Source organism: Poromitra crassiceps (genome assembly GCF_964638095.1).
Source record: "Poromitra crassiceps genome assembly, chromosome: 12".
Taxonomy (NCBI): domain Eukaryota; kingdom Metazoa; phylum Chordata; class Actinopteri; order Beryciformes; family Melamphaidae; genus Poromitra; species Poromitra crassiceps.
Window position 1 is genome coordinate 39,696,777 of NC_139632.1, and position 24,017 is coordinate 39,720,793.

The 24,017-nt window shown below is 45.5% G+C and overlaps 2 protein-coding genes across 2 annotated transcripts in view; one reads left to right on the forward strand and one right to left on the reverse strand.

The window, feature by feature from the left end:
• The window catches only part of mcf2l2 (MCF.2 cell line derived transforming sequence-like 2), a gene marked incomplete at both ends in the record, with an annotated part of 194,736 nt that overhangs the window by 73,987 nt on the left and 96,732 nt on the right, over positions 1–24,017 (reverse strand). The window contains one exon of the mRNA XM_083647099.1: positions 23,857–23,945. Coding sequence (XP_083503225.1) covers positions 23,857–23,945 — 89 coding nt within the window. The remainder of the gene's footprint in view (positions 1–23,856; positions 23,946–24,017) is intronic.
• Positions 10,563–12,935, forward strand: LOC310785921 (lactosylceramide 1,3-N-acetyl-beta-D-glucosaminyltransferase A-like). Its single transcript, XM_083647100.1, has 2 exons — positions 10,563–11,218; positions 11,867–12,935. The coding sequence occupies exons 1-2, from the start codon at positions 10,850–10,852 to the stop codon at positions 12,695–12,697; spliced, it is 1,200 nt and encodes a 399-aa protein (XP_083503226.1). The 5' UTR covers positions 10,563–10,849; the 3' UTR covers positions 12,698–12,935.

Below are 24,017 nucleotides of genomic sequence, written 5' to 3' on the forward strand. Positions count from 1 at the left end.
TACCCCTACCAAGTTGACCAATGAAATTGGGTCATGATCAATGAAAGTGGGCGTGGTTAATAACCAAATGTCCAGTAACCAGTATGTCCAGAATTGTCAGTACTGACAGTACTGACTATTGTCAGGACGTCGGCTGAAGTGCTATAAATCACTGATGGAGCTGTCCAGAACTGCAATATGTTTGAAAGTTTCGGCTCATAAAGGAGCAGTGCAACAGCAATTTCCGACCCCATGTGATTTAGTATTGATTTATTTGTTAATGGACAGCAGCACTTTGAAGTTGTTTGTGATGAAGTGGTTAGCGCACATTTATCCCTCCAGTTATTTTCTCCTCAGCAAAAGATGACATCAGTTTGTCTCAGGGCGTTAAGCATCGGCCTCTTATGTTGGTTCAAATAACAGGTTTGTCTTTTCTTTTCAAATCCAGGCTTGTCTGTTATTGGCAGTTGAATATGAATAACTTGAAGAACGTGTGGGGTGTCTATGTGTCGTTATTTTCTTTATAGTTTCTTGTATGTAAACCACTTTTCGCATCATTTGCTGGTTTGCTAATGCAACGGACGCACAGAAAAAACATATTTCCCCCCATTTTCTCCCCCCCAACTGTAATTGGCCAATTTCCCCCCTGCTGCCCTGGTCGCTGCTCCGCCCTCTGCCGATCTGGGGAGAGCTGACTAGCACCACGCTTCCTCCGACACATGTGCAGTTGCCCATCACTTCTTTTCACCTGACAACGGGGAGCTTCACCGGCAGGACGTAGCACATGGGAGGATCACGCTATTCCCACCAGTTCCCTTTCACCCTGAACAGGTGCCCCGACCGACCAGAGGAGGCGCTAATGCAGCGACCGGCATTTTATTTTATTTATTTATTGCTCTGCCCAGCGGGTCTATTCAGTGTACCTTTACTTATTTTAATATTTAATGCACTGTGGTTAGACTAGCTAGCATATCACTTCAATGATTTTTGAAATACTGATATATTGGTGCTTGTCATTTGTCGATGTCATCTTTTATGCTGTTTTATGTAATGTTATGTCATGAATGAATCTCACTGACAAAGAGTTTCCCCACAGGGACCATACCTTACCTTATATGATGTAAAGCACTGTAAACGTACCTTACCTTAATGATGTAAAGCACTGTAAACTTTGCTTTTACACTCTGGCTTAGTAACACGGTAGGCTACCATTGTAAAAGATGAAGCTCAGAAAAGTGGGAGGGATGGTGGGGGAGGTGGAGAGGTAGGGCCTCCCCCTCAGGCCTAAGTGGCTCCTACGCCCTTTCTAACACACTCCCACTTACCCCCCCACACACACACACACACACACACACACACACACACACACACACTCACTCTCTCTCTGTCTCCCTCACTCACACACACACAGACAGACAGTCAGAGCGAGAGCAGTCGTTTGAAGCCACGCTTGGGGCCACTGAGAAAAACTGAGAAGGGGAAAGAGTGAGTGAAGACGAAGGAAAGAAAGAAAGAAGAGGGGAAAACAGACAGAACGTAGCAGAGTGAAGTGGCAGAGAGAGAGAGAGAGAGAGAGAGAGAGAGAGAGAGAGGATGAAAGGGGAGGGAGAGAGAGAGAGAGAGAGAGAGAGGTAGTGGGACAGAGTGAGGCAGAAGCAGCAGCCGGCCGGAGCAGATAGACAGAGGCAGGCAGGCAGATGCAGACAGAGAGAGACGCTCTTTACACAACAACAGTGCAGAAGAGAAGGATTGGACGTGGCGTGGACTCGCAAACAGCCTGACAAGTAAGTAAGTCACAGAAGTGTGTCCTGTGTGTGTGTGTGTGTGTGTGTGCGCGTGTGTGTGTGTGTGTGTGTGTGCGCGCGCTTATGTGTGTGTGTGTGTGTGTGTGTGTGTGAGGTGAGAGGGGTGTTGGAAGTCTATAATACCTTACAGTGTTCAAGGCTAAAGGTGTCAGCTTGCAGTAACAGACTGGCAGGGAGAGAGGGAGAGGTGTGTGTGTGTGTGTGTGTGTGGGGGGGGGGGGCAGAGAGAGAGAGTTAAGTGTCAATACGATGAACTGAGACAGTTCAACACTCCCCTCGAACACAAAGCACTTCTTTAGCGTGGTGCACCTGTTGATATATACTGTCGAGCAGGAACCAGAGTTCCAGACAGGTCCCCATGTGGGGGCTGGATCGTCACCCTAACCAGCGAGAGGGAGAGAGAGAGAGAGACGAGAGAGAGACAACACCCTTCCATGGAAGCCGAATGGAGCCGTAAACAACCTGGTAGATGTCTGTTTTGTAGGCACCTCCTCTACTGGGGAAAAAAGCCCTTCAAAAAACGGCTAGTCTCCGGCCACAGTGCTTAGTTAGTGGTACAGTAGAATGGAGAAACGTAACCGCCCACAGGCTCAATTTGTTACAAAGCATGTGTAACGTACTGTAGCATGGCCGGTGTTCACTAGGCTTAGACTGATATACGGTGCTGATATCAGCCTTCTATTCAGTCTCAGTATATATATATATATATATATATATATATATATATATATATATATATATATATATATATATATATACATATATATATACCGTATAACAAAACACGTGGGTTGGTTTAACGCCAGCCCAAACACTGTTACATGAGAGGATACAGCATGAACAATAGCGTGAGGGTGTCTGACAGGGACTTTATCTATGTTGTTATCTGACCCTTGTCATACAGCAGCTACCATAGCGTCTAATTTCAGATCAGTTTGGCAGATAGCAGCTAAACAGAGACAGCTGTATTGCCGCGCATTCGATCGTGAGGGCAACTAGTTCCTACTACTTCCTCCACATATGGTTTGTGACTCCATGCTTGTAGGCTGGCGTCAACTATTGGCACAGAGACTGAACAGCACAACACAGATGGATGCCATGTTTGTGTGAGTTCTGATTGTAAAAGGAGATAGACGCTCTTCTGTCTGTATAACTCTCTAACGGTTTAAATTGCTTATCCCTACTACACTGCTGGGAATCCTGATGACGCAGATAACCCAAAATAACCACGTGACAACACTCCCCTTGACTGGCTGACTGACCAGCAAACGAGCTTATGGATTTCACACAGCATGGTAGTTATGGAAGAATAATTTAATTTCACTAGTACAGTATGTGTAAGGTTGCAATCACACCTACAGTTTGTTTTCTTTGGTGGACTGTGAACCGCACTGGATTTTAAGTGGATCAAAGTTTATACTGCTGCATTTTTTTCTATTTGCTTCGTTTAAGTTCTCACTGCCCAATTAGAAGACAAGCAGGACTTGTAAACAACAGTCACATGGACCCACAAGTGGGTCATTTATTGAACAGACTTTTGGTCCAAACAAGCCTGTTTCAGTTAGGAAAACATGAAGAAATAGAATCAGTCTCGAGCAGAGACAAATCAAATGGCTGTAGTGGGCTTCGTTTGACGTTTCTGGTATCATAACGCTTCAAAGTTAGGCCACATTTTGGCGATGGGGGAAAAAAAAGGGTTCCCTTGACCTCTCACCTCAAGATATCTGAATGAGAATGGGTTCTATGAGTACCTATGAGTCTCCCCTTTACAGATGCATTTGAATATGAAAAATAGAAATGTTGGTACGGTGCACTCCTCTTATAGTGATCAACTTGGGACGGGTCAAATTGATCACTATAAGCGGATGATCATTAGAACTGATTTTCCTTTCTTTTTCTTTATTTCTCATGCAGATTACCATCTAATTGAAAATTTGGATATGTATTACATGTATATACAGTAAAAATAAAGTGATGAAATGGACAGCTTCGCTATTTACTGAATGTTATTGACTTATGAAATGCATACAGTAGGTTAGCCTATAGGCCTCCAGCTGTTTCAAACACATCTGTCTCGCATAGACAGACAGAGATGCTGCGCTCTCTCCATATACAGATAGACATGCACCAAGTATCGCTGCTGTATCACGTCGGCTCGTTTTTGGCCGCTTGTATGATTCGGTACCAAACTTTTTGATCAATATAAGTGGGTGATGATCACTATAACTATGATGACTATAAGCGGATTCCACTATATAATACACTTTGATTGCCAGTATATATTTCATTCTTTTCATCAAATTAGTAGATATAATTGGGTAATTGAGTGATGGGGTTACAGTAGCCAACTGGTGGAAGTGCTCCTAATTGACTTAGAGTCTACTCTACACTGATTCTATTTCTTCATGTTTTCTTCACACTGGTTTAGATCTTGCTTCATTCTGTCCCGCAAAACCTGAGGAACCGCTCGCCATCAAATATTAACATCCGTCTCCTTGTATCCCTATACTCATAAACCCTTTATTATATCCTATAATATAGGGTTTACGAGTATAAGGATATAAGGATATAAGGAGGATATATGATGACATCACCATCCCCCACCCTGTAGTCTGTGGTCAGTCACCTGACGTGAAACACTTATTCTTTACTCCGCCGTACAGTGGACAACGCTTTATTCATTGCATAGCACAGCCTGTTTGCAGAAAGCACGCTCGCATGAAACGTTGATGTGGGATTAAATCTAAATTAAATTCAGTTCAATCAAATCCCAAAAAGACTTGATAGTAAATATCACGGGGCAATGTGATGTGGTAAACGGTGCCTCTGTGTTCCTAATAAAACATTCTTACATAAAAGCCATTGGACTAATTCATCATAAATCAACAAATAGAATCACATGGATCAAACGCAGGGATGAAGGTAGAAAATAGTATGTCCAGTAGCCACATTATTGTCAAATGGATTTCAAACAGATTGAATGTTCTTCTGTACAGACATATATTCGGTATGGTTTTGTTTTTCCACAGACAGATCCAATCATTGTGACATGTAAGCAACTGCCTGTGGCGTTGTACAACTTTCCACAATTTTCACTATGATTTTTTAAAACTTTTATTTACACATGGTTAGTCTCACTGAGAGCAATGCTCTCTTTTTCCCAGGGCCAGCGGCCCCGCCGGGGCCGTGATATGGAGAAGTCAGGACAGTCATCACTCACTCACTCACTCACTCACTCACTCACTCACTCACTCATTCAGTCAGCCAGTCACTCACTCATTCATTCAGCCAGCCAGTCATGGGCGTTTAGTGAGTTTAGTGGTGAAATGGCCATAGCTAGGGATAGGAAAGTGCTAGAGATAGGTAGATGGTAGCTAGAGTTGGAGCAAAAACAAAAAATAACGTTTGTTTTTGTTCCAAGTGAAATGTCTTACGGTCACTCACGATTCAGTAGATCATGGGTTGGCTTGGTTCCAACCTTAAAACTCGTTATATAAGGATTTTGTCGAAATGTCTATGGAGAAAATGAATGGGGAACTCACTTCCGGGGCAAGAGAGATGTCACGTGACCGTTCAGCTCTATTAGGTTTAATCCGTTTGCCTGAAACTGGCCACAGAGAGTAGCAAAGCAGACAATTTATTTGGATGAAAATGTTACGGCTTTTAAGGAGCCTAAGCCTACACGAGTCTATCCACTGCTGGTTATGACAAACAGTATTGTTGCCAGCTACAGTACAGGGACAGGGCTTGTCCTCGTGGCGTGTGTCCCGGCTTGGCCACATGTGGTCAGAGCGGCCTATTGTCGGTTGACCGCGGTGTCCAGACCAGGCAGAATATGCTGCTGCTGTTGGGAAGTATGCGTTCAGCCCCATTATGTGACATCAGCAGGTTCCATGGTCAGGGTCAGGCCTCTGGCCAGGGTAAAGCCCCTCTATTGTGCTGCGTTTGGCTGGCTCGGCGCTTACATTCACTCGCTGTTCAATAGGGTGGAGCGCAGGGGTTATAGCAGGCACGCTGGACTGGCTGCTTTTAGAGATGTTGTGGTCTCAGGACACCGCTGTTGTTGACGGTATACAATCATGATGACAGTATACAAAACAAAAAGGCTGGGAAAAGGGAGTGTCTTATCCCATTGATACCGGATGCAGCATTTGTGTGTGTATCCCTTTAAGACCGCGAACCGCGTTAACGCGGTTCGCGGTCTTAAAGGGATACGCACACAAATGAGAGATGTACACGCAAATGCTGCATCAGGTATCAATGGGTTATTAAAACGGGATCCTCTTATTTCTTTGTCTAGTTTCAAACATAAGATCACAAGAGGTCCTCGCCATTAGCTGCTCCTGTCCACATGTGTTTGTTTGTTTGTTTGTTTATTCTGTTTGAATTGTTTTCTATGTTGCAAGTATTGTCTTTTAGGGCTGCACGATATGTCCAAAAACAAAATCATATTGCGATATGCGATACGATTTTAGTGGGAATGGCGATTTTTCCATTTCTTTTTCACACAAAAATAAAATACAAATGTGATGTGATTTTTAACTGGGCTTCTGTACCAAACAAGCATGTTCCCTTACGTCTGGACAATATGATTTGTAGGCCGGGACGTCTCTGTAGCACCACAACGCTTCATTTAATCTTATGTTGTGGCACATTTTTCCTTGATCAAAATACTTGCAGGCTCCTGCCATTTGGATATTGCACTTAGCCATACTGCGTTTTCGATTTCGATTGGATTCATTTTGCAGCCCTATTGTCTTTGTCATGCCCTGGCGTGTGATTTTTACTGCCTTCTTGGCCATGTCAGCATTGTAAACGAGATTTCTATCTCAATGCTCTTTATGGTTAAATCAAGTTAAATAAACAACTGATCACGGTCACGGTCTGAACCAGTCACAAAAACACACACACATCTGTGGTGAAAGCTTCCTCTGTGTCTCACGTTCCACTTCCTGACAGCAAGAGACCAAAAAGTGGAAGTTTCCCTGACTGGTTGTTCTCTCTTTTTAAAAGTATTCTGCAACATCCACTTTTTTCTTTGTATTTTTTTTGTTTTTGTTTTTTGGTATTTTCTCTGCATCTTTGGTGCCTAACCGTCGTTGCCGTGGTGTTTGTACACTGCACTTCCCCCCGGATCAACTGTCAATCAAACAGTCCAGTAGCCTTCCTGAGAGCACGTCTTCATTTTCTATTTTGTTAGTTTGGCTGCATGCACCTGCTTTACACTTTACTGGAGTACAATAGACACATAGAGACCAAGAAGACGTATGAAAAAACAGTTCACGCACTGTTGGGAAGTGGCTGGAAACTAGCCAGAGATATAGGCCTAAGCGTAATATATGATCAAACAAAGGGAAATTATTCAGTTGACAAAGAATATACATGTGTGTGTGTGTGTGTGTGTGTGTGTGTGTGTGTGTGTGTGTGTGTGTGTGTGTGTGAGTGAGTGTGTGTCTATGCGAGTATGCAGCGCAGCAGTCAGATCAATAGCAGAGATGAAGCAATACAGAAAAGCAATCACAAATTCTGAAGTGCAGTGAAAATATAACGTATGTGTGTGTGTGTGTGTGTGTGTGTGTGTGTGTGTGTGTGTGTGTGTGTGTGTGTGTGTGTGTGTGTGTGTGTGTGTATGTATGTGTGTGTGTGTGTGTGTGTGTGTGTGTATGTATTGTGTGTGTGTGTGTGTGTGTGTGTGTGTGTGTGCGCGTGCGTGCGCGAGTGCGCTCTGTGAATGTGCTGAGGCTTCAGATAGTGTTATCAGCTGTGGGCAGGGTGATGCATGCAGTTAGTGTAGAGTAGAGCGAACAGCCCCAAAGTTATTTGCATCTTTACCGGGCTCGACATCACATGTAATACGGAACAGTACTCCCCTAAAGGCGCTGAGAAACTGATCATAATACATTTGGGGACTTTATGGACTCTTGCGAAAAAGCGCTATAGTCATCTTATAATATATTTAAAAGGGTGCTATACAAATACCCCTTATTCCACAAACCACAAAATAAAAGGCCAGGTAGTAATATAGGGGCATTATAGTGACACATTTCCATAGGAATGTTGCAGTGCTACATTATAGATACCATAAACTAAGCATAAGATCTAACTTAGTTTTGAACTCACTACTGTATCATAGGATACACACTTTAAGTCCCTTTAGGAATATTATAGACACACATTAACACACATTTAAGTGACCACCACAGACCCACTAGACCCTAGATAGCCTATTTTATGGACAATTCATAAATGCAAATAGCCTACCAAGAAAGCACACATTCAAAGCCATTTATGAAACAGTTCCAATTTGTACACATTTAAATATGTTGATTGTTTAATAATGTAGTGATTGAGACAGTCCGCATGTCTGGGAACGCCCACAAAATGTTAAACAGCTGGCGCCGAGTGGGGTAAAACCGCCCATATATCTCATGGGCTGACTCACCAAAAGACGGTGCTGCGGCTCTAAACTACAGGTTTGGGGGTTCTAGAGCAGATCACAAGACGTCTGCTCAGATGTCCGTTTACTGCGGTGGTTAAATCCCTGATCGTGTCTGCCTGGGCTGGGCTATCAGCTAAATTCTAACTTTGCTAAATGGATAGAACGGGTTTTTTTACCCCACCCTGACCACGCCCCCAGCCAGGCTGAGCCAGCTAAACCAGCGTCTATGACGAGACGTGGCCTCAACCTATGGATTGAAGATGATAAGGGGGGGGGGGACTACTAATATGAATATAGACCTGCGCACAACCATGCGCGCAACCAACACGTGGTGGTAATTACGAGTCGCTGCACCATCCTCAGCAAATCCAATGGATGCGCAAACAGCCGTGCAATGCGTTCTAGAAGCGCCGCAGCTGCTCCACATTTTGCGTAAAGTTATTTACGTTTGGTTTATCTACTTTAAGCAAAGCAGGGGCGTCCAGCCAGCGAGCGCGCCGCGACGCCCCTGTGAACACCTACCTACCATACTGTGGGGCTTCAGAGTCGTTTAGTCTCCCAGACAGACAGCAGCCTTGCCCCTGGCCGCCGCCCTCGGTTGCCATGCAAGCAACACTGATTGAATCCCGTCTGTCTTCCCCCTTCCTGCTCGTCTATTTGGTGACTATTTTTGCGCAATTGATCCGAGAGGTAGAGAACTAGAAGAGCTGTGTTGGCTACCCACGCGTAATGTAGGCTGTTACATTACTTAACGATTACTTAACCAACTCTAATTATTTTATAACTCTGGTCTGGTGCACTGTTTTTTCAACTGTGTGAGTGTTATTTTCTTTTGATCAATTTGATTCATTTTATTTTTAAAGGGGAATTGTGTGTGTGGTCATGTGTAGGCTAGAGCAAGTGCAGGACAAACACTAGAGTCTGCACATTGCGTGGAGAGTTTGCTCCCAGTATATAACGCTATGGATTTATGTTTTGTTGCCTGTTGCTGACGACAAACCAGACTTTTAACGTCCTACTATATCAGTGATCCTTACCCTGGGGCTAAACGACCATCCTCCGAGAAGATCTTTGTTGTTGGTGCAGAATTACACACAGTAGGTGGCGAGATAACAGCAGGGAGAGCTGTGCTGAAAACAGACACTCCTAGACCCTCCTCTCATTGTGCTTGTGCTAACCTATTGTGAGTAATATAATGCTGAAGTTAAATCAGCGGGATAGCCTCTTCAAGGACCCCGCTGTGGGAACCACTGTCCTAGATCCGATAGCATGCCTGCATCAAAAAAAGTCACATAAGACCCTACATTACATAGTTAGGTTTTTGTGGATTTCGGTTTCCAGGGTCTTTTAAGAATGTATATCCTTAAACCCTGCTTGGACTATAAGGCTGCAATTTATTTTCATTGTCGATTAATCTGTTGATTATTTTCTCAATGAATCGATTAGTCGTCTTATGTCAGAAAATGGCGAAAAATGTGGATCAGAGTTTCCCAAAGCACAAGATGATATCCTCAAATGTCTTGTTTTGTTCACAACTCAAAGATATTCAGTTTACTATCATTGAGGAGTAAAAAGACCAGAACATTCACATTTAAGACATTGGAATCAGATATTCTTTTCTTTATTTTTTCTTAAAAAAAATACTCAAATTGATTTAATAATCAATTATTTTTAATAGTTTAATTTAATAGTTGACTAGTAATCCTTTAATCGTTACAGCTCTATCTTGCACAGTCCAATTAACATTTCAATCATGAGAGACTGTAGGAAGTAGAGGCCTTAAAGCCTGCAGAGGTTAGTCTTCCATGATTGAAATTCAGTCACACTAAGTGAAGCTGTCTCTCTCAAAGCCAGAAACCAGACAACTTGGACTTGAACCTGTGGAAATCTTCTTGTTGGATAGAGAATGAAATGAGGAAAGGTAATACAGATGACTGTGGGAGCACCCATGGGGGTAGAATGTAGAAGCCACGTGTGAAATGTCTATATCCCTCTAATTTTTTGTCTGATGTTTCTCTCTATTACAGGCATCATCCTGTGACATGCCAGCAGCACAGTGACCAGAAGGAGGAGGAGGAGGAGAGGGGACACGCACTTCGGGAGAGGAGGAAGAGGAGTGCAAGGATGGTGTTTCCAAGCTGAGGAAAGGACGGCTTCTTGGCGTGCTTTCCCCCTGAGCCATTGCCCAGCCCGCTCACTATGAGGGAGCGCGGCCGACGCTTGGAAACGTGGAGGAAGATCTGCAACGGAGCCCCCAGTCTGCTCAAGAGCCCCACAAAGGCCTACTGGACTTGACGGCATCAGGGAGAGGACACAGGTGGTCCGAGGAGGGAGGGAGGGAGGGAGGGAGGGAGGTGAGAAATAAGACAGACGATCGAGTCAAGGAGATGATAAGCAAGGCGGTTAGATAGATGAAGGGAGTGCTAGAGGCAGAAGGTAGTAAGAAGTTAAACCAGAAGGCGAGGTTGAGATCGAAAGCGAGGGATGAGATAAGATCGGAGGAGACACGGGGGAAGAGAGAGCGAAAAGATCAAAAAAGCAGGGAAGGAAGGGGGAGAACGCAGACCCAGTTGAGAGGTGCTGCTAGAATCCGTAGATGTTCAGAATTGGACGGCAGTAGTTAGCGATGTTTATGAATTTCCGTCGTATCCGGAAGTGTCAGTGTGTGCAGCTGCTGACCACGGGCCTGGTGCTGTGCATGGTGATGGTGTTCCGGGAGCAGCTGGATCACCACGTGGTCAGCCACGTGAAGTCCTACACCTACCGCTACCTGGTCAACAGCTACGACTTCCTCAACACCTCCTTTGCCATCAACGGCCACGGGCGACGCCGCCCGCACGGACACGACGGTGCCGAGGGCGCGGCCGGCGGGACGGTGAGCTACCCGTACCTCCACAACCACCCGGAGAAATGTATCGGCGGTGGGAGAAGAAGGGTCGACATCCTCCTGCTTCTGTTTGTGAAATCGTCGCCGGAGAACTTTGAGCGTCGGCAGGTAGGGATGAAACGATTACCGGGTTTTATGATAAACCGTGATCAAATTCCCGACGGTTAGTATTAATACCATTTCAATTTTTTATTATCATTAAAACTGTGTTTGATTACAGCGCTTTGAAAAACACGGCGAATACTGTCCATCATCGACTAAAGTTAGGGGCGCAATAGTTAACACTGTCGCCTCACAGCAAGAAGGTCACGGGTTCGAACCCCGATCCATACAGGTCCTTTCTGTGTGGAGTTTGCATGTTCTCCCCATGTTCGCATTGGTTTTCTCCCACCATCAGACATGTATGTTAGGGGTAATGGGCGTGTGGGTCTAGCAGCCCCACCCTGTGAAAACCCACTTGCTACAGAAACCGCAACAACAGGTTTGGTGTAGTGTGGTTGCGGGCCTATGGTCCACTTCAGAGTGTACAGGGAATAAGGATAAGAGAAGATCAACTAAAGTTAGCAACAGTCTCAATAATTTTCAATATAAAACTTGGTGAAATGATTTCAGTGAGTGTGTTAGAGCTTTTTTTATTATTATTTTTTTAAATCCTTTTCAAGACATTTTAACATTTGCACTCCTGATGACTGTGATCATTTTGGTCACTATAATCGCCATATGAAATGTTCATACCGTTTCACCTCTTATCGGCAGGCGATCCGGGACACGTGGGGGAACGAGAGCTACGTGTGGTCTTTGCTGGGCGAGAGCGTGAGGGTGGTGTTCGCCCTGGGCGTGCACCCGGACGCCCGACGGAGAGCCAGGGTGCAGAGGGCCCTGCTGCAGGAGGACCAGACCTACTCGGACCTGATCCAGCAGGATTTTGTCGACACCTTCCACAACCTGACCACCAAGCTGATCCTGCAGTTCCAGTGGACCCACCTGCACTGCCCTCACGCCCGCTTCCTCATGACCGCCGACGACGACATCTTCGTCCACATGCCCAACCTGGTGAGGTACCTGCGGGGTCTGCAGCGCGCTCGGCCGGGGGCCAAAGACCTGTGGGTGGGGCATGTGCACAGGGGAGCCCCTCCCATTCGCCGCAAAAACAGCAAATACCACGTCCCGTACGAGCTGTACCCCTGGCCTTCCTACCCGGACTACACGGCCGGCGCCGGGTACGTGGTTTCGGGGGACGTGGCGGCGAAGATCCACCAGGCGACGCTGGTGCTGGACCCCTCCATGTACATCGACGACGTGTTCATGGGGATTTGCGCCAGCGCCATGGGGGTCTCGGCTCAGGAGCACGTGTACTTTTCGGGGGAGGGCAAGGCGCCCTACCACCCCTGCATCTACGATCGCATGATCACGTCGCACGGACACGCCACGGACGTGCGCGCGCTGTGGCGGGCGGCGACCGACCCGGCGGTCGACGGCCTCTCCTCTGGATTTATGGGTGGCCTGTACTGCACGGCGGCGAGAGTGATGCTGCTGTGTCGGCCATATTACCAGAACACCTACTCCTGTATGGCGGCTTTCGCGTAAAAAACGGACTGCCAAGGCTGCGGGGGAGCCGCCGCTGAATGCAAAATGTATGGGCCGTGCTACGCTACGCTACGCCACACACACACACACACACACACACACACACACAAAGAAAAACACGCACTTCACACACAAACACACCCACTGTGGTAATCCTTTTTGATGCCATGCTATATTTCAGTGTTTGCTGATGTCGTGTGTTTGCCCCGTTGGAAATAAAGACCAAAGCCATTCTGTCAAGCAGACAAATGCACCTGCCTGTTCTTCCCTATCTGTGGGGATCTGTTTTCACTCTGCATTGTAGTCACAGAGGGAAGAGATCCGTCAAACCTGTCCCAGTTCTATTTACATAAGTGCCTCTGTCTACAAAATATGGCAGTGTGTACATACAGTACAAGCAACAACCACAGCGATTGAATTTACTGTTGAGTTTTCACTCTGGCCCGGAAGGTCTCAAATATAATTATTTATAAATGGACGTATAAATTCATTACCTGCATCTGGTTGGCTGATTACCGAGTGTATTTCCACAGATTAGTTTACTTCTGGCGTATTGCGACTGCCATGCAACTGTAAATGCTGTTAGGCAGGTTTACTATATTACACCACGTCATGTCATGTCTTGTGCCACGAAACTATCACGCTCAGGAAACTGCATGGAAGTTGTCAGGTCAGATTTCTCAGTGAAAGTTACTTGGCTGTTGCACTAACAGGTTGCAGATCAAGCAGACACAATGTAACCGTAGGAGCCTGGCACCCAGATGCTTACAATCTGCAGGTTATGCCTTGAGATGTGGAAGCGAAGACTTTGAAAAATGCATGTTTACGGGGGGCAGATGTGGCTACTAGTGAACACATTTAGAAGAAGTCATGTAGAGAATGTGTGGGGAATGGATGCCAGCTTGAAATAACCTGTATATTCGTGACGCTTTAGATTTCCTTTTGGGTGGTCAGAAAACAACATTTTTGCGGGCTTCTTGAGAGTTTAGACAGCAAAACCTCACTTGGTGAACTTTGTATCGCTTTAGCTCTGCGGGCGCGCGGCGACTGACTCAGTCCACCAGCAGCAGAGCAGACACTTCCTGTTGAGACATTCGCCAATCTGAGCAAAGCCACATCCGGCCTAACTGCATGGGGCTAAATGATGCCAGATGAAGGAATAAAGCTTATTTCCCCCAGGCTTACAGAAAGCAAGGCCACCTACCAAATGCAAGTGGTCCTCATGTATTAACGTGCTTGTAACTCTGTTGGGATATTTTCATTTTAGGAGCCTTGATACTTTTGTTCCACTACATTTTAGGCTTTTTCTTTACTAAATGAAGGTGCAGAGACTTGTCTCTTTTTTCTTCTTCTGATTTCTCCCCCATTTTCTGCTCAATTGTACTTGGCCAATTTTCCCCTGCTGCTCCACCACCCTCTGCCCATCTGGGGAGAGCCGTAGACTAGCACCATGCTTCCTCCGACACATGCGCTAGTTGCCAGCCGCCGCTTCTTTTCACCTGACGGCGGGGAGCTTCACTGGCGGGACGTAGCACGTCGTGGGAGGATCACGCTATTCCCACCAGTTCCCTTCCACCCTAAACGGGCGGCCCGACCGACCAGAGGAGGCGCTAGTGCAGCGACCAGGACACACACCCTTCTACCCCCCGCCTTTCCCTCATAATTATACTACTTAGTATGTTGAAGGTCAAATTTGACCTTCAACCAACTCATTTCCAAAATGTAGCCCAAATTGAGTCTTCTCCAGACAGATCCAGGTCAGGGTGGCCGCTCTTGACGTTGGCAACTGATTTTCCTGGGCATATAGTCATTTATTTCCTGTGTTGTAATTGAAAAACTGATATGTTAGCACTGTTAGCGTATAGCAAATCCAAATGACAGACCGCATCACCAAAAGTGCTCCATTCATTGGCCTTTTATGAACACAAACGCTGTGTTGTCTAGTGTCTTGGTTTGCAACTTCATCTATGAGAAGAATTTCCATTTCTATGGAAAACCAGTTGAGAGTCTCTGCCGTCCTCAACATCCCACCCCCCCCCCTTCCCACCCCTCTCTCTTCAAAATGGTTGGTTAACCAGACTGGAATCTATAATAACATAACTCTCCAGAGAGAATTTGGCCTGGGAACACTGTCAGAGATTTATTAGGGTTAGGGTTATTTCTCACCCCTATCACCCCCCCCCCACTATCCCTCCACTATCCCTCCACACCCTCTACCATCTTTGTCCTCTCCCTGCCTTTCTCTCCCCCTCTCCTCTCTTGTCTCTCTCTCTCCCCCTCTCCTCTCTTGTCTCTCTCTCCCCCTCTTGACTTCCTCTCTCCCCCTCTTCTCTCTTGTCTCTCTCTCCCCCTCTCATCTCTTATCTCTCTCCCCCTCTCGGCCCCTCTTGTCTCTCTCTCCCCCTCTCTCATCTCTTATCTCTCCCCCTCTCGTCTTCCTCTCTCCCCCTTTCCTCTCTTGTCTCTCCCCCCCCTCTCGTCTTCCTCTCTCCTCTCTTGTCTCTCTCCCCCTCTCCTCTTTTCTCTCTCTCTCCCCCTCTCCTCTTTTCTCTCTCCCCCTCCCCTTCTCGTCTTCCTCTCTTGTCTCTCTCCCCCTCTCCTCTTTTCTCTCTCCCCCTCCCCCTCTCGTCTTCCTCTCTCCCCCTCTCCTCTCTTGTCTCTCTCCCCCTCTCATCTCTCTCCCCCTCCCCCTCTCTCCCACTCTCTCCTCTCTTGTCTCTCTCCCCCTCTATCGTCTCTCCAAATGTGTCTCTCTCCCCTCCCACTCTCTCCTCTGTCTCTCTCGTCTCTCTCCTCTGTCCCCCTCTCTCCTATCTTGTCTCTCTCCTCTCTTGTCTCTCTCCCCCTCTCTCCTCTCTTGTCTCTCTCCCCCTCTCTCCTATCTTGTCTCTCTCCCCCTCTCGGCCCGTTAACTCTCGCCTCTGCTCTCCGTAAAAAAAAAAAGTCCCCTTGATGTGTCCACCTCGCTGCCTCTCTGCATCCACTTAGATCCACTTATGCTGTGGTTGGATAAAGAATGCTGAGGCAGACTGAATCACCAATAGCAGGCAGAGCTGGCATCGTGACCTTATAAGGAGCTTATATATCGCCGGTGGGTCCTATTGGTTGGTCCTCGGATGGAAGGTATTTCCCATTGGCCGGTGCTTTGGGTAACAAGTAGGCCATGATCTTTTTTTTTTTTTGATACTTTCAAACAATGTGTCATACATTGAAATCTGAAAATAGTTGAATATGTGCTTATTTGAATGTTCGTACTGTTCGTACTCTCGTACTCCTTCGTAAATGCCTCTTTTTATCTGAATTCGGTGCTGGAGACATTAGTTTTTAGTGAGCTTTTGACCAGAGTGGCGCCGTTGGGCCGCGCTGTGACGGCTGGGAGCTCTAACCCGGAAAAAATAATCTCACCAGGCCAGCACAGAATTCGGATAAAACAAGGCATTTATGAGCAGCGTGGAGCTTTCAAACGCCTCCGTCGAGAAGCAATGAACCCTTCTTCTCAAGTATGTGGCTTTGAAATGTTTCTGTGACACTTGTCAAGGCAAGTCTATGTACTGTATGTATGCATACGGGACTCTTGTAGGGTAGCATAGTCTACTCTACACGGAAAGAGTCATAACGGGGCTACCCTTTCACCAGACCTTGCGTGTCACATTTAGTTGATTTATTATAAGTTTAGAGGAACAGAAACTAGGGGGGTTTCTAAGCTGGCCTCTGTGTCTCTCTCTCACGCTGTTGTTGTCACTCTGCAGCCCCATGTGTCAGACAGAGGAAACCACGGGTGTATTCACACTCCTCCATGCAGGCAGGGTAATGTTGTGGTTTATGCTGTTGCAACAGAGAGCCAAAGTCAACGTCACTTCCTGCTTTTCTCTCTGTACCCGCGTCAGGAAAAAAATACAACGGTGGTGAACAGAATTTAAAAAAATTGACTGAATTTAAAAGATAACTATGCATGCCAAGAAAGTCGCAGTTTGTCCTGAAACTCAAACGTAACATTTAGTTTTGTCAATCAACTACATCTCTCGTGTCGCACAATATACGTCACACCATCAACAACAATGGCCTGGCGGGAGAGACGTCGCTTACGCGACTGGTTGTGCGTAGTCTTTCTGATTGATAACTTACAGTGCCACAGTTGTACCACAAACTGCGACGTTCACGACTTGCAGAGTTATCTTTTACATTGACAAACATGACGTGTGTTACTCCCGTGGCACAATTCAAACAGGATCAAGAAGGTAGCGTATCGCTCCGTTCACCACCATTCATATTTGTCCACACGCTGGTACAGGGAGAAAAGCAGGTGACGTTAAAGTGACGTTCACTTTAACTGTCTATTGCATGGCCTCTCCTGGCAGGATGTCACAGCAGACATCCTGTCAAATGTGTGAATGTTCTCTCACATTTCACAAGTTGACACATTTCTCCTATAGACGGTTTTCACCAGAGCGCAACCCCACAGCACTTCCTTTTTCTCAGCATTCGGCAAACTGCAGAAATATTCACTCGACATCGTTACTTTTGTTTTCGCCGCTCAGCTGTATAGACAGTTTTCACGGAATGGTCAGTCCTGCACTTGAATGTTTTTTTTCCGTTTATGTCCATAGCAAACACTGCAACAGGAAGTGAGCGGGGGTTCAATTTAGAATGTTTTTGTTGTCAAGTTAAAACCGTCTATAGATATTACTCGTCAGCGTTTTCCTCACGTGGTAACCCTGAAACCTTAAGTGTAATTGTCATGTGATGGGACCTTTTGGCTGCTTCTATTTCCAAACCACTCTCCTCTTTTGCTTTCTCCGCTTCAGCTCTCTCTCCGGGCTTCAAGCCAATACCTTAACACCTTGATTGCCAGCGACGAGTGTACTCGTCAAACACAATCCAGCTGTTAACTGCCAGCGACGAGTGTACTCGTCAAAAAAATCGATTTTTTTTTTTTGACGGTAGGTTGTGCATCTAAGCCTTTTACATCTCTTATATAGGTATTGGACGTGTACAACGTGTACAACCCATTCCACCGACCCACTAAGTGGCGACAAGGAAGGAGGAAGGCAAGCAAAAAGCAGTGTGACTGAAGCCATTCTCATGAAGGTGGATTGGCGAAGGCGCTTTCATTTTCGCGCTGATTGCTGGCGGTGCGGGATTGCAGATTTGCATAGTGGATTGCGGGTGGGACACACTTTGAAACACGCAGCATAATATGACCAGAATCGCAAAAGCTTCATCAAAGCCCTCAACCAAAACTCCAAGACGCGAGCGAGTCCAACCAGACTTCCTCAAAGAGCGGCCGCACAGACAGGCACACACCCGCACAGCAGCAGCAAAGCAATGGTGACAAGCGGGGACTGCCCCCTAGTCCGACACCAAATTGGAAACAAATCCCATTCTAAAAGGCTTTTAGAATGGGATTTTCAACCCATTCTTTTTTGTTTCTTTTTCGCTATAATTTAGAGTAATTTAATTTCTATTCAGAAATTTATTTGAGAGGTCGAGAGTATGAGAAAGTGCATTTGCAAAGGTAGGAAAGTGCTTGTGACACCGCTGCAGCAAAAAAGAACGCCCACAGGAGGGAGGAGTTGAGCAGAGGGAAGTTTACTGCTGTTATGGAGGAAATTACTGTTCAAACTATTGTTTAGGTCTTACTGATGCCAAAAATGAATGGTTAAAGTGACTGTTCTATCGAATTTCACAAAAAGCCGTTTATCTCTAAATATTTTTTCTGATGCTGAAACCATGCTGTATTCAAGTGCTAATGCTTACATAACTACTAACTCTACAAACTAACTCTTTTAGACAGAGAAAGCACACATTCTATTAGTTCTTTTTAGATGATTGGTGTTCACGAAGTCGTAACAGAAGAGAAACCTCGGCTCTTGTAAAATGAGCCTAGAATCCTCAAAAACCCCCCTGGCAGAAGCTACCTACAGCAAGAAAAAAATGGCTGGCAGTCAATGTGTTAAGATGCTCTGCATTTGATCAGACGCCACCTACAGTTCTCAAGATGTCCCTAACCCTAACCCATGTCCTAAGACATTTGTGCCAGCAGGAGTGATAGGGAAGAGAGGGCTAACTGTGCTGTAGCCCAGTTATTCTCAACCTTTTTCATATCAAGGGGCCTGATTTAGTACAGAGCCCCACTTGATCAAAATGTGTATTGCAGGTAGAGAGAGGAAACAGTGAAACTATGATCAAAACATTCATTCATCTACATTCTCTAATTGTGTTAACATCTTGCAAAATGAAATAATGGTGAAGTCGAACAATTCCTCAATTTGCTGGGAAACCCCTGGAAGCCCCTCCAGCACCCCCTGGTGGTCCCCGGACCCCACGTTGAGAACCACTGCCCTAGCCCACCGATCTACCAGGATACCCAATTTAAAATCAAGCTACTTCATCCTGTTTGTGTAACTAAAGCCTAGTTCTGAAGTTCATTCATTTCATTTTCTCTATGGGTTTAATCCTGTTCAGGGTCACAGGGTGCTGGAGCCAGTTGAGTTGTGAACAGAGGTTTTCCATCTAGACTTCTGTCTCTACTAAAGCCTCAGACTCCAGGTGTTTTGTGTTGTGTTCCTGTAGTTAACTCCCAGTGCTGAAGTCAAGCTGAGATGTTATAGGAAGCTTCTTACAAGCCTTAAAGGAACACTCTGCCCATTTTCAACCAGCTTTGTATCATTAGAACATCAGTAGTATATCAGAAAACTGTAAACTGTTTTGAAGTCTGTCATTTAATTTGACAGTTGTGGACCAGTGACATCACTGGTCCACACTAACTCAAATTAATAACTCATTAACTCAAATCAACTCTCAATAACTGTCAAACTAGATGAATGATGAATAGTTTGACAGTTATTGAGAGTTGATTTGAGTTAATGAGTTATTAATTTGAGTTAGTGTGGACCAGTGATGTCACTGGTCCACACTTAAACACTCAATGACTGTCAAATTAAATGACAGACTTCAAAACCGTTTACAGTTTTCTGATATACTACTGATGTTCTAATGATACAAAGCTGGTTGAAAATGGGCAGTGTTCCTTCCTCGGGGGGGCCTTCCATTCAGAAGAACTACTGTTTGATGGCTATCTGACCAGGGAAGTGTGTTCAAGAAGTGTGGCCCGAAAACCACCATCCGCCATTTGTAACCGTACACACGCGCTTAAGAGCTCCGAAATAGAGGGGCAGGATGCTTCCAGCCTGTAGGGGGATATTATATACATATCCGCCCTGTAATCACTCAGAAATGGTCGGGCAACGCCGCAAGAAAACAGCGACTGCTGTTTGAGAAAAATGTTGAATGAGTTTAGCCTGTTGTCCCCCGAAATACATGTACACCAACAGTGTTTAGAATCAGCACTTTTACGATGATGAAGTCTCTAAATTAGGAGTGGTTTTAGTAGCGCCACGGTGCCACCTGCACTGGAATCTAAAAGGGAGACGATCATAGAGCCTAAACCTCTAGATACAGTGGTTCTCAAATGTCTACTTGTCAAGGACCCCCTAAACTGACACAAATTAGACCATGGACCCCCATCTGATCAGATTTGTGCTTTTAGATGTTTGATTACAGAAAGTGTATGAAACCTATGGTGGGAATTCAGCCGTTGAGACAAGAACACTCAGGAAACGTCAAACTAAAGTAACAAGAGAGAATCATGACAGAGGTGCATCCTGTTTGAGCTGGAAAACGCTCTGCGAGAAGTCTGGAAAGATTCCACGTGCAGAAACCGTCCTTGGGCAAGAGTCCATCCACCGTTTGTAAGAAATATCGTTTCTTCAGATACATTGGCCCAATTCCAATTCGCCCCCTTACTGACTCACCCCCTTAGAGGCGCGTTCACGTGAAGGGAGTGAGGGCTTAGGGATGTCCCACGGTGAAATCGCAAAGTGAATGAGGGCTCGGAGTGAGCCCTTTCTGCCCCCTTACCGTAAGGGAGCAGCTATGGCCACTTACGGAAAGGGAATTGCCCACAATGCATAGCGTTGTGACGTATAAAACGGGGAAGGCTGCAAATATCTGTCAAAAAAATAAAAGAACACGCGCGAAACGAACGCGGTGTTTGCGAGTGCGCTGGAATTAATTGACAATGAAACATTACATTAATAGGGATTTCAGATTAGACAAAAATATTATATCAGAGGAATGCAAGTAGTTATTTTACACAATCCTAGAATAATCATCGATCATTTCTATTACAATTGCAATCCACAACTTTTTTGATGAATGAGAAATAGTTTTACCGAATCTGTATTTTACAGTATTGACATTGTGTATAATGTTGGGTGACATGTCATTATTATGCTTATTTTAATTATAATTACACATGTTGCAGATTGCAGATTTTGCAGTAGGCTACATTTATTTTTAAATGACCTGTTGTCCACTCTGTAGAGCCAGAGCCTGGATGAGAACAGACTCATCAGGGAGTCTATCCCTCAAAGCGTCTTGACAATAAACAATATATAGCGAACCACCAAACGTGCCAGAGTCAACATCATCTTGTCAAGTACAAAGGGCTCTGCTGTCCCAATCCTCCTATTTATCCAATGTGGATCCCTCCCACACTTGATGACTCAACCACTTTCAGATGGCGGCCATTAGAGGGAGTGAGGGTTCAGGGCTTGAGTCTTTAGGGGGCGGATTGGAATTGGGCCATTGTGGTTGTCTCTCACTCCCTGCTCTCAGCCTTATCTAGGATTAATTTCCCCAAGGGGATAAATAAAGGATAACTTAACTTAACTTAACTTATCTGAAACCTCGACAACAAAGGAGCGACTGAGGGATGATTTTGTGCCATGCAGCTCAGCTGTGTCGACTTTAGAAACCTAACACTTAATAGTTAAGCTATAGTGGTGTTACACCTTACAGACTGTGATTAATAATAAATAACTAATCAGTCATGTGAACAACTAATTCATGAATAATCAGTAAACATTAATTCCTATCGACCAACTCACTTGGGAAGTTTCCACTATTTGGGACCTGTTTCCGGCCTACTTTGACGTAGTCAGGAGTGACTCGCCCAGCTGACCTTTCATGGACCCGGTGCATGTGATCCCATGCAGAACATCTCTCATAAGCACATGAGCACAATACGCCGAGTCGGCACTTTGACAATGTAGCATCTGTTTTTCCTTTTTCCTTCATATGAGCTTGTTTTTGTTTTGATGTTTATGTTCTGTTTTCATGTTCTGAAAACTGTCAAATAAAAAATATATATAAAAAAATTAATTCCTATCACAAAACCCATGACCAAAACACTCAATACATCGTGTCACTGTGTTACTTAAGGATGGGATAGTGGACATAAATTGTCCCCCTTTTTGCTGGGGACACCCTGGAAACCCCCTCATGGACCCCTCGGGGTCCCTGGACCCCACTTTGAGAATCACTGCTCTAGAAAATGAGCCCAAACAACTCCAGATGCAAATAGGCAACTTCCTTCTTTGTATCACAGGAAACCAAAGGAGCGAGAGAGGAAGTAGATCTAAGGCTGTGGTCCGGCTCTCTCTGGATTCTGCTGATTAGGAGATATCATATCGTTCTTAACGACCCCCTAAAGTCATGTTTCAAGATGTGTATAAAATACTCTACTTTGAATAATAATTTGTGTCTGATGGTTTTCCCCACAAAAACGTTGAAATTATCTTGTTAAAATCCTTAAAATGACTTCCCCTTCTTCTTCCTTCTTTAAAAATCCAAAGCAACCAATCAGGCTTATCTACATAATAACTAGCCAATCACAGCATACAACACAGGCTTTCAACACATTCTCACTCGTGATAAAGTGACGACAAGGGTTCCTGAACGATCTGCAGTATATGACGAGTTGGGAGTGAGAATGTGTTGGGGCTTTAACTGCTGAATACTGGACAGGGATTAGCTCCAAGATTTGTGATGTCACAAAATTTGCTTGTTGAAACCGACCTTTTCAGTGAGCTCAGACAAACGTTCCACCTTCAGCAGATGATTGTGGAAACAGCCTTCTTGTGTCAAACTCTACAGAGACATCATTCTGCACAGTGAATTACTCAAACATCAAACTGAAAGAACATGAAGAAAAACTGATTCTTGACTTTAGGGGGTCTAAAGTGACCATGACCACACCATTTGGGCAAACAGGGTGAAACCCCCCCCCCCCCCGATTTTTTTATCAATTTTTTTTTATCCCCCATTAGTGCTAATTTTATTTATTTATCCTGGTTGCTGCTCCACCCTCTGCCAATCTGGGGAGAGCTGAAACTGGCTCCATGCTTCCTCCGAGACATGGGCAGTTAGCCAGCCGCTTCTTTTCACCTGACAGGGGAAGCTTCACCGGTAGGACATAGCACGTGGGAGTTTCACGCTATTCCAACCGGTTCCCCTCCCTCCGAACAGGCGCCCTTAACGACCAGAGGAGGAACCACATTAGCAACCAGGATATTGCATGTTTTGGTGAAGGGCGTTCCTATATGAAGGAAACCCCCGGGAGGCACGGGGAGAACATGCAAACTCCACACAGAAAGGCCCTTTTGACGACCCCACCCGGGCGGTGGGCACTCGAGGACATGCGGACGGGCACAGCGGACGGCGGACGGGCGGACAGCGGACGGGCTCAGCGTCCCAGGTGGGAATCGAACCCAGGACCTTCGAGCTGTGAGGCGACAGCGCTTACCACTGCACCACCGTACCCCCAGTTTCTGTTTTAGTTTGATAATACAGATGTGTTTTTACATCAAATAAAATAAAAATCATGTAGTGCTGTTTTAAGGACAGTCATATGTCTCAATAGATGAGAAAGCATTCAGACACATTCTAATAGTAAAGTTGTACTGTGCTCTGACATGGCTGCCTCAGCACAGAGTGTAGAGTGAATTAGAAGCAGATAAATTCCACACTGGAGTCCTACACCGCTGTTTGCACCTAGCCGCCGGCGCGCTAACAGTTCCAGCACCTGTATCTGAAATGTGCTCATCACATACCCAATCCAAGCAGACAGTAAGCCCTCCAACCTAACCACACTGTATAGCGCTGCATGCAGCCAGCGAGGGGGAAAACACCAACTATGCATTTCAAACTGTACTCACGTCCAAAATGTTGACAGTATCTAATATGATGCTGTTCACTCGAATGCTCAACTGTTTTCTCAAGTGAAATAATAAAATCGCTTCCTGTTCTGTGCTTACCTGCGTCTGTTGGACAGACTTTCTTCTGTCTCATTGGACACGACGACGTGGGTGGAGCCTCCTTGGCTTGCCTCATGCATCACCTCAATCTAGACGCACGCACGCACACACACGCGCACACACACACACGCACACACGCACACACACACACACACGCACGC